The 11147-nt window shown below is 41.1% G+C and overlaps 1 protein-coding gene across 3 annotated transcripts in view; it reads left to right on the top strand.

Annotated features, from left to right (window-relative positions):
* The first annotated feature begins 2134 nt into the window (after positions 1 to 2134).
* ACADL (acyl-CoA dehydrogenase long chain) overlaps positions 2135 to 11147 on the top strand; it is a 42188-nt gene continuing 33175 nt past the window's right edge. The window contains exons 1-3 of one of the 3 annotated variants that reach the window (XM_047721332.1): positions 2135 to 2382; positions 8056 to 8211; positions 10644 to 10781. In XM_047721332.1, coding sequence (XP_047577288.1) covers positions 2306 to 2382; positions 8056 to 8211; positions 10644 to 10781 — 371 coding nt within the window. In that variant the 5' untranslated portion in view covers positions 2135 to 2305. The remainder of the gene's footprint in view (positions 2383 to 8055; positions 8212 to 10643; positions 10782 to 11147) is intronic. The other 2 variants (XM_047721330.1, XM_047721331.1) reach the window with 2 other exon arrangements.

Raw genomic sequence — 11147 nt, 5'->3', positions numbered from 1 at the left:
CATAATATTCTCTTATTATTGTTTGTATTTCTGCAATGTTGGTTGTGACTTCTCCTTTTTCACTCATGGTTTTATTTATTTGGGTTCTTTCTCTTTTCTTTTTGATAGGCCTGGCTAAGGTCTATCAATTTTGTTAATTCTTTCAAAGAACCAGCTCCTAGTTTTGTTAATCTCTTCTATTTTTTTTAATTTCTATATCACTTATTTCTGCTCTAATTTTTATTATTTCCCTTCTTCTGCTGGCTTTAGGCTTTATTTGCTGCCATTTTTCCAACTCCTTTAGGTGTAAAGTTAGGTTGTGTAGTTGAGCCTTTTCTTGATTCTTGAGGAAGGTCTGTATTGCTATATACTTCTCTCTTGTGACCTTTTTTGCTGCCACAGGTTTTGGACTGTTGTGTTTTCATTTGCTTCCGTGTATCTTTTATTTCTTTTTTTTTTTTTTAAGATTTTATTTATTTATTTGACAGGCAGAGATCACAAGTAGGGGGAGAGGCAGGCAGAGAGAGAGGAGGAAGCAGCCTTCCTGCTGAGCAGAGAGCCCAATGTGGGGCTCGATCCCAGGACCCTGGGATCATGACCTGAGCCGAAGGCAGAGGCTTTAACCCACTGAGCCACCCAGGCGCCCCTATCTTTTATTTCTTAATCCTGGTTAACCCATTCCTTCTTTAGTAGGATGTTCTTTAGCCGCCATATATTTGTAGACTTCCCCAATTTTTTTCTTGTGGTTGACTTCAAGTTTCATAACTTTGTGGTCTGAAAATATGCATGGTATGATCTAATCTTTTTGTATTTTTTGAGGCCTGATTTGTGACCCAGTATGTGATCTGTTCTGGAGAATGTTCCATGTGTACTCAAGAATGTGTTTTCTGTTGCTTTAGGATGGAATGTTCTATCTGTTAAGTTCATCTGGTCCAATATGCCATTCAAAGCCTTGTTTATCTTCTGCTTAGATGATCAGTCCATTGCTGTGAGTGGGGTGTTAAATTCCCTGCTATTATTGTATAATTACCAATAAGTTTCTTTAAGTTAGTTAATTGATTTATATATTTGGCTGCTCCCAAGTTGGGGGCATAAATATTTACAATTGTAAAATCCCTTTATTATGATACAGTGCCCTTCTTCATCAATTAGTAGTCTTTGGTTTAAAATCTAGTTTGTCCAGTATAAGTATGGCTTTCCCAGCTTTCTTTTGATGCCCATTAACATGATAGATGGTTCTCCACTCCTTCACATTTTTTTGAGGGAGAGAGCAAGAGAGAGAGCGTGGGGATTGAGAGGGACAGAAGAGGAGAGAATCTTGAGCAGTCTCCACACCCAGTATGCAGCCTGACACAGGGCTTGATCTCCCCACCTGGGCCGAAATCAAGACCTGGATGATTAACAGACTGAGACACTCAGGTACCCTTCACCCCCTCACTTTCTCTTTGTTTGTTTGTTTGTTTTTTTCCAAATAGATTAACTTTTTAAAAATTAGATTAACTTTTGGGTATATTCACAAAATGGAATGTTATACAATAGAAAAATGAATGGATTACAACTGCATCCAACATGAGTGATTCTTAGAAACATAATAACAATTACAAAGAGAACTGATAATAAAAATGTTTATATATGCATGTATAATAATTTTATTTTTAATTTTTTTATTATTAACATATTATGTATTATTTGTTTCAGGGGTACAGGTCTGTGATTTATCAGTCTTACACTATACACAGTGCTCACCACAACATATACCCTCCCCAAAGTCCATTACCCACCCACTTCATCCCTCCCACTGTCCTCCACTCCTCGTTTTCAGGCCTTTGTATCTCCTCCACTATTCGAATGGTCTCAATTTCCTGCCTTACCTCCTTAGAATTCCACGCCGCCAACTACTTGAGTTCAAAATCCTTTACAGATTTCCTATCCCTAAAATGCCAAGTCCGTACATTTCAACAGCTCAGACTATCATTCCGTTGAAATGTAAATTATCAAGCAGTATTTGGTAAGTTGAGGGAAAAAAGGAAAGGGCAAGACAGGAATTCCAATCAAGGACGACTTGGTTGGCTGCGACTCCAGAGAGGAGTGTTGGCAGTCCGGGAGTCGCTCCACCGCCCGCCCGCCCGCCCGCCCGCCCGGGAGGCGGGCTCCCGAGGTCGAAGCTGTCGTCAGACTTCGAATCCTTAAAGGCTCCCGGGACGCTTTTCGCGGGGGACGACCCAGCAGGACGGTCCCGCGGAGAATCGACCCGCCCGCACCCGGCGCTGGGGTCTCCGAGGAGTCGCGTGCGTCGCCGCCGCCGCCCTTCGCCGTCGTCCCAGCCATGGCTGCACGCATGTTCCGCGGCTCCCTACGCCGGTGGGGCTGCCGGTGCGCCCTGCCCTTGCGGCCGGCCGCGAGGTGACTGCGGGCCGGAGGCTCTAGCGGAAGTGCCCGCGCGGGCTGCAGGACTGTGACTGGGCGGGAGGAGAGGGGAGGGGAGCGGAGGGAGAAGTGGGGAGGAGAAGGAAGGGTCGCAGGGAAGGGACGGAGGGAGTGGGAGGGCCGCTGGGGGCCTGGGACGCTGCGGGCCGCAACGGCGCGGTGCGTGAGGGGCGGTGACCTGGGCGGGACTGGGCGTGGGCGCGGGATGCTGCGGGGGTGGGGGCTGGGCCTCGACCTGCGGCGCGCGGAGTCTGGGTGGGACCTACCTACATAGACCAGGGCGAGTGTGGGCTTCGGTTGTGTCTCCAGGAGTCGCGGGAAGACCCAAAGCGGGGCTCGCCAAAGGCTCATTCTCCGGCCCCAGTCTGGCTTGTGGGATTCTAGCACCCGCCGTAGAGGTGCGGGGGAGAGGCGCCACGGCTGGCGAGGGGCTCGGGCTTCTGCCTCTGACCCTAGAACCTTGGCGAAGGGCGGCGGAGCAGTGCCCCAGGCGCTTTCAGGGTGGTGAGTCTGGAGCTGGGATTCCGCCTCGCAGATCTAGGGAAAGAAAGGGTCAGGCGTCTGCGATGAAACCTGCTTGCAAGAGTGCCCCCGAGAAGGCAGCCCGGGACAGCAAAGACCTGACATCCGCCGCACCAGACAGTGACACTGAGACTTATTTAATAAATCCTTTAATCAATTAAATCAGAAGAGATGATAGTTTCTCAGTGGCTCTGTGATTATTAAGGTAGTGTTTATGAGATCAAAAGCTTTAGATACTGACACATAAAATCCATCGGATGAACTGGAAGCGTCCAGGACTCACAATTTAAGGAGTATGACATGAATGATAAATTAGCTCATTACAACATTGGTGGAACTCTCAGGTGCTGTGCGAGCGGAAAAGTACCTGTTCCTCCTGAGGACCGTTGGGAAGACTTCACTGAGGAGGTGACTTGACTTTAGGATGCACATACTTTTCTGAGCTCTTCCCCAGAGTTTCGTAAGACTGTGACTTTCAATTTTTTGTCATCGGGACTCTTTCACTCTCCTAAAGTTAGAGGACCCCCAAAGATCTTTGTGTGTGTGTGTGTGGGTGGGTGGATTGTACCTACCCATACGGATATCAGTGGATAACTACAAAACAAATTTTACAAATGTTTAGTTAATTAAAAGTAACAATAGAGGGCGCTTGGGTGGCTCAGAGGGTTAAAGCCTCTGCCTTTGGCTCAGGTCATGATCCCAGGGTCCTGGGATGGAGCCCCACATCGGGCTCTTCTGCTCAGCGGAGAGCCTGCTTCCTCCTCTCTCTCTCTCTCTCTCTCTACCTGCCTCTCTGCCTACTTGTGATCTGTATCTGTCAAATAAATAAAATCTTTTTTTTTAAAGTAACAATAGAGATTATGGTAAATGAAGTAAGTCAAACAGAAGGATACTGTACGATTTCATTTATACATGGACTCTTAAAACAACAAATGAAAAAAAGAACTCAGATACAGAGAAAAAATTGTGGTGGGGGGGAGGGTGTGGAAATAGGTGAAGGGGTTCAAAACGTAGACGCTTCCAGCTCTAAGATAAGTCATGGGAGTTTAATGTACAGCATGGTGACTGTAGTTAGTACTGTATATGTATTTCAAATTTGCTAAAAGAATAGACCTTAAAGGTTGTCATCACAAGGAAAAAAATTATGTGGTGATGGATATTAACTAGACTTATTGTGTTGATTATTTAACCATATATAAAAATACTGAATCATGTACGTCTGAAACTATATATGTCAATTATATCCTGACAATAAGTAAAAGTAACAATAATAAACCCATGATGTGTTACCATAAATATCATTTTTAAGAACAGTAGCTTTTTCAAAAAAAAGGAAAAGAGACATCATTTACATTGTCTGGCTTCGTAGAAGACATCGCAGTTCTCATATCTGTTTTCTGCATTACGTGTATTGGGATAAATTATTTTGGCTGAAGTCCAGGAAGAAAATCTCATCATTTCTGAAAAAGGAGGACCTGAGGGACCCTCTGAATAGGTCAGGGACTACAGTTTTATTATAGCAGGCTTCTTAATGTGCAAATGAATCATTCAGGGAATTTGTTGAAATACAAATTCTGATTCAGTAGATCTGGGGTGAGGTCTGAGTTGGTGTATTTATAACCAGTTCCCAACTATCACTGAAGGTGCTGGTGGAGACTGTCTCCCTTTTATGATGTAAATGATTGAAAAAAATAATAGAACTTGGCCTGTTCAATTAGAAGTTTATTTTTGTTCAGTACAGATTTCCTGGTCTTTATAAGGAAAAAAAGGGCCAATGTATTCAATACAGTTTTCTTGGTCTTCAGGAAGTGGATGTTCCAACATACTGGCTGTAAACTGTCTTGATTTTCTTCCACACGTTCTCTCTTGAACACTTTTGACTGACCTGAAATATCTTTATTTTTACTGGCACTTCTTTCGCTCTCTAGCGTCTTGGTTTATTTTACTTAGAAATATTCCAAAGGTTTCCTTAAGATAATATGGGATATAAAATTTTAAGATAGAGGCAGTCTGGAATATAAATTCCACCCTGTTATTTGCGAATTATGTTGACAAATGATTCCGTGTTTCAGAGCACCCGTTTCCTAGTCTCGGCACATTTTTTTCCTGAGGAAAAATTTCCAGTATGGAAAAGCTATGTGGACAAACGTGTGTATTATAGTTTTATTAATACTAGCAGGAAATTGGAACCAATCTTTTTTTTTTTTTTTTTAATTTATCTGACAGAGATCACAAGCAGGCAGAGAGGCAGGCAGAGAGAGAGGAGGAAGCAGGCTCCCTGCCGAGCAGAGAGCCCGACGCGGGGCTCGATCCCAAGACTCTGAGATCACGACCCGAGTCGAAGGCAGAGCCTTCAACCCACTGAGCCACCCAGGCGCCCCGGAACCAATCATTTTGTTGGATTTCTTTTCCTTTACTTCTTGCTGTTCTTGGTCGCTTGGAAGAATGAAGAGGTAGACCAGCCCTGCGAAGTGGTGGGCAGCAAAGCAAGGTTTACTGAACATTAGTGAAGTTTATTGAGTGATGGTACAAAGGTCCCGAAGAGGGAGGGGACTTAAAGGAGGTAACCGAGAAGGGTGCCGCTACTGGAGTTTCTGAGTCTAGGGGTTTTTATGGGCTTGTTGGAGGGCTGTTATAATCTGATTAATTAAGTCTCCCTGCACCTGGCATCATCAGGTTTTTTTGGTCACATGAGAAAGAGCGGAGGCCTCCTTCTGAGGTATTGTGAAATCCTTTCAAGTGTGGTTTCCTCTTAGGGCGGAGTTCCCTTGTTCCTGCTGCCTTTCTTCAACTATCCTTCATCAATTTCAGTTATGGGATAAAGTAAACTTTGGCCTGTCTGTTTGATATAACAGTGTAGTGATAGGCAAGACCCCCCCCACTGCACGTGTTGGTGCTGTTACCTCTGACTTCATCTATTACTGTTTTCACTCAATCCACTTTGGGCCTCCTTGCCCTTTCTAGAATATAGCAGGTACCATCCTGCCTGACACCTTTTGCTCTAATTGTTTTCTTGTCCTAAAATTCTTCTACTCCAAAAATCTTCTTGGCTCTCCACCTTGAAGTGCTTGCTCAAATCTCATTTTTCTAACTTAACCTACCTTGATTGCAGTATTTCCATACTGCAGGCATGCCTCAGCCTTGTCCCAGACACACACTCTGAACCTTGCTCCACTTTTCTTTTCCATAGAACTTATCATCTTCTCCTTTATTCTATAATTTGCTTCTTTACTCTGTTATTTATCATTATTCAGGCTCCCCTTCTAGAAATGTGAGCCCCAAAACAAGAATCTTTATTTATTTTGTACACTCTTGTAGCCCAAGGTACCTGAACAGTTCTGGTGCATAAGGAGTACTCAGAAAGTATGTGTGGACCAAATGAATGAATGAGCCATTAAAAATAATGATTTGAATGACTGAGTAGTAACCATGAAGGCAAAAGGCAGACTTATATATAAAAATTGTAGCACTACCTGTTCACAACCAAAGATTACCATTTGAAAAGCTTCTCAGTTATATTAATAAACTTCACTAAAAGTTGCATATGAAAGATAAATCTAAAGCAAAATGACAGAAAATGCATATTAAGTGTATTACTTAGCTTATGCTGTCATAACAAAATACCGTAGACTGGATGGATTAAACAACAAACTTATTTTTCGTAATTCTAAAGGTTGGGTAATGGAAGATCAAAGTGCTGACTAACTCTCTCTTCTTTTTTTTTTTTTTTTAAAGATTTTATTTATTTATTTGACAGAGAGAGATCACAAGTAGACGGAGAGGCAGGCAGAGAGAGAGAGAGAGGGAAGCAGGCTTCTTGCTGAGCAGAGAGCCCGATGTGGGACTCGATCCCAGGACCCTGAGACCATGACCTGAGCCAAAGGCAGCGGCTTAACCCACTGAGCCACCCAGGCGCCCCCTCTCTCTTCTTTTTATAAGGCCACAGTTCTCTCAGATTAGGACCCTCCTTATGACCTCATTTAACTAATTACCTTCTCAAAGCCCTGTTTCCAAATACAATCACAGTGAGAGCTTCAACATGTATTTGGGAGTGACACAATTCAGTCCATAGTATTAAATAAAAATGCATAAGCTAAAACAAAGTAATCCATTTCTGGTGGCAGGATTGGGTGGGGGGGGGTTGTGACAACCTAAATGCCGGTAAGCAAAACTGCCATTTAAACAAAAACACTAAGGAGAGGAGGGGGAAGGAAAGAGAAAAGAAAAAAGAATGAGAGGAAAAAAAAACAACAACAAAAAACAGGTTCCATCTAAGGAGGAGAGAAACTCCAAACAGAATTTCATGCAAAACAGAAAAACAACCTTTACCAAAATTTGGATATATGATAAAAAGTTTTTAGATATGAGTTTGAAAATATACAAAGTGGTACACAGATTTTCACAATCTTTTAGGAGTGCCCCAAGGGGGAAATAAACCTGAAAACCACTGACCTAAAGGAACTACAGAGCAGTCTTTTCTTAAGGTTAATAGCAGGGAACAAGGAGAAGGAAGGGTCAGTTTCTGAAGATCTTGAATAATTCTGTGTTAATCCTTACAGAGATTCATGGACTTTTTAAAAAATTTTCGCCAGGTTGCCCTTAATATGGCAATAACATCCCCAAAGTTTATATCTTACACACCTGCCATTTCAAATTGTATGATTCTGAATGAAATATTAATTTGGGTTCTGGAAAAAATGTTAATACTATCATAAACATCATAGTAACATGAAAACATCAATATTATTCTATGGTGGTATTTGAGTTTTACATAATTTAATTCACATCGTGTAACAACACTGTTTTACCGCAGTTCAGACCTGTGGTTAGTCATAGGCACTATGTCCTCACTATGGGTTTGAAGTGAAGAGTGAGTTGAATAAAGACAAACTACTTGATTTCATCTAGATGAGGTAGATCCTATCAAAAGTGGTAATGTTCAAATTTGAGCAGGTCTATCAAATTTCAGAGCCTTTCTATCTACTTCTGTAGTGTGTCTCGGGGTGGGGGGGGATCAGTGTTATGTTATTCAGTAGAAATAACCTTCCATGCTGTTTAGTGGTGTTAATTTGGATATGAAGAGTAACAAATCACTTAATTTTCTTAATGTGTATGTATATTTTTTAGATATTCTCATTCTGGAGGAGAAGAACGTCTAGAAACTCCTTCTGCTAAAAAATTAACAGATATAGGAATTAGAAGAATCTTTTCTCCAGAACATGACATTTTCCGGAAAAGTGTAAGGAAGTTTTTTCAAGAAGAAGTGATTCCTTACCACGCAGAGTAAGTGGCACGTTTTCTTTTAAAGGAATATGTGTAAGGAGAACAATAAGAACCACTTCTTAGATAATGCTGCAAGTTGTTCTACAGAAAATATACTGTGTTAATTGCTCTATTAACCTTTCACTCTCTTAACAATAATGCTATAATACTTAACTGTGTAACCATAAACTTAAGGATTCTTAAGAATCCTGAGATTCTTAAGTTAGTCCAAAGCTATTTAAATAAATTTTATTTATTTATTTATTTTAGATTTTATTTATTTATTTGACGGAGAGAGATCACAAGTAGGCAGAGAGGCAGGCAGAGAGAGAGGAAGGGAAGCAGGCTTCCTGCTGAGCAGCAAGCCCGATGCGGGACTCGATCCCAGGACCCTGGGATCATGACCTGAGCCGAAGGCAGCGGCTTAACCCACTGAGCCACCCAGGCGCCCATAAATTTTAAAATATACAATTGAAAATAAGACTATTTTGCAAATTCGCAACTCATTCTAAGAGTAGTACTCTTAAATGTCAATTAAGTAGTTAAATAGTTAATTTCATATTTTTTCCTGCTTCATTAATGAATTAAAATATATAAAAGCTCAGCTGGCCAGCATAATGCAAATCTTGGTTGGCAATTGGCCACCTTAAAGTATTTTTATTACTGGGTGGGCTGTTTATTGATTAACTGATTAATTACTGATCCTGCTTTGTTGACCAAAAACCCATCGTTTCTATGAAAATAGAATTTTGCTCTATTTCCAAAATTCACTCACTGTCAGTACTTTACTACAATTAAAAAAATTTTTTTTTAAACACTGTTGGGGGGTACCTCAGTGGCTCAGTTGGTTGAGCAGCCCACTCTTGATTTCTGCTCTAGTCTTGGTCTCAGGATCAAGCCCTGCCCCCCCATCAGGCTCTGTGCTGAGCTTGGAGCCTGCTTAAGACTCTCTCTTATATGCTCTTTCTAAAATAAATAAATAAATAAATACCTTCCATTGAGATTTGATTAATGCTTTCTCAGTAAAAATGACCAAAATTAGCTAAACTTAATGTCATCACTAGTCTTTGGTGAAAAGCAACTTTCTTTAAAAACAAAAGAAGGGCACTTGGGTAGTTCAGTCAGTTAAGCTTCAGACTCTTGATTTCTGCTCAGGTCATAATCTCAGGGTCCTTGGATCAAGCCCCACATCGGGCTGCTGCTGAGCATGGATCCTGCTTAAGATTTTCTCTCTCTCTGTCCATCTGCCCCTCCCTCTACTCTACTCGCATGTGCACACTCTCTAAATAAATAAATAAATAAATAAATATCTTTAAGAAAGAAAGTAGGAAAAAGTTTTGCTCTAGGAGATTCTTTTTTGTTTATTGCTTTACTGATTTGAAACTTTGTTCCAGAAAAATTGTTGGTGAGGATTTGAAGTAAAAATGATAGAAGTTGACAAATTTTAGGTTAATGATAAAACTATTTCCCAAGGTACTTTAGACAATAGTTACATCAAAATGTACATGGCAATCAAACTCTTTTCATTTAAAATTTCTTTTTTTTTTAAAGATTTTATTTATTTATTTGACAGAGAGAGATCACAAGTAGATGGAGAGGCAGGCAGAGAGAGAGAGAGAGAGAGAGAGAGAAGCAGGCTCCCCGCCGAGCAGAGAGCCCAATGCAGGACTCAATCCCAGGACCCCGAGATCATGACCTGAGCTGAAGGCAGCGGCTTAACCCACTGAGCCACCCAGGCGCCCTTCATTTAAAATTTCTTGAGGTATCTGTGTATAGCTTTAATCAGCATCTTCAAAAATATACCTCATACTTACCATAGCTAAATACCACTTAAAAAAATAAAAACAAAAGTTCTCAGATTCTTTATCTCTGATTTGCCATCTCTTTCTTCATTATGCCATTCTCATTTTTAAAGAGGAAAATCAGAGGTTGCACAATCTTATGCAAATATCTAATCTTTTCAGTTCATTTGACAGCTCAGCTGCAAGATGTTTCTGTTTTTCTGTTGTTCCTCCTTAAACTTAAGATTGTCTGCTCCTGTCACCTTTTTTCTTTGCTCATCCTGGTCATCAGCACTTTAAGGAAATATACAGAGGCCAGTTCCCTTTACAGGAGAGTTGGGCAAATTCCCATGACAATGTGGCACAACTAAGATTCCGTCCTACGAGTACCAGCTGAGAGAAACTGTACCCATGAATATCCGTGGATGTAATTCGCAGGTTCGATGAATAGTCAAGGGAGGAGAGAAGGGCAGGTAAGAAGAAGTAAGGAAGACAGCAAGGAGGAGAAACGATAAAAGAGTCAGATGCAAATAGGAAGTGACGGCTGATGTCAACAATAATTGCCTCAAATTAAGGGAACATTCCTGAACAATATCATTCATAAGTTCAAATTATGACCATTAAAGTAACGGGAAAGAAGCTTTTCTAATTTTAAAATGTTGCTGTTTGCAGGTGGGAGAAAGCTGGAGAAGTGAGTAGGGAGCTTTGGGAGAAAGCTGGAAAACAAGGACTGCTCGGTGTCAATATTGCAGAGCGTCATGGTGGTGTTGGTGGGGACCTTTATTCCGCAGCTATTACCTGGGAGGAACAGTAAGTAGGCAGACATTGGAAGTGGAGTCTTATTTGTTGCTCACTTTCCTGAGAAGAGGATAAATTACGCTTTCTAATCTTATAATATTGAGAACAATGTAAAATGTGAATGAATAAACCCTTCATATGCTCTTGTGCATTTTTTTTTAATGTGGGAAGAGAGGCAAATGCCCTTTAAATTGTTAAAATAGGTGCTGTTGAAAATTAAAGAGAGCCCTTCATTTTTAATTGCTTCATGTTTACTTTTCTTCTTTTAAAAAAGCTATTTGGAAAAAAAAAAACAGTAGAAAAATATTTCCATCAAATATACTTCAAGTTTAAGAAGAAATCTGTAGGGGCGCCTGGGTGGTTCAGTGGGTTAAGGCC

The sequence above is a fragment of the Lutra lutra genome, chromosome 3, assembly GCF_902655055.1.
Source record: "Lutra lutra chromosome 3, mLutLut1.2, whole genome shotgun sequence".
Taxonomy (NCBI): Eukaryota; Metazoa; Chordata; class Mammalia; order Carnivora; family Mustelidae; genus Lutra; species Lutra lutra.
This window is presented reverse-complemented; position numbering and strand designations above follow the sequence as displayed.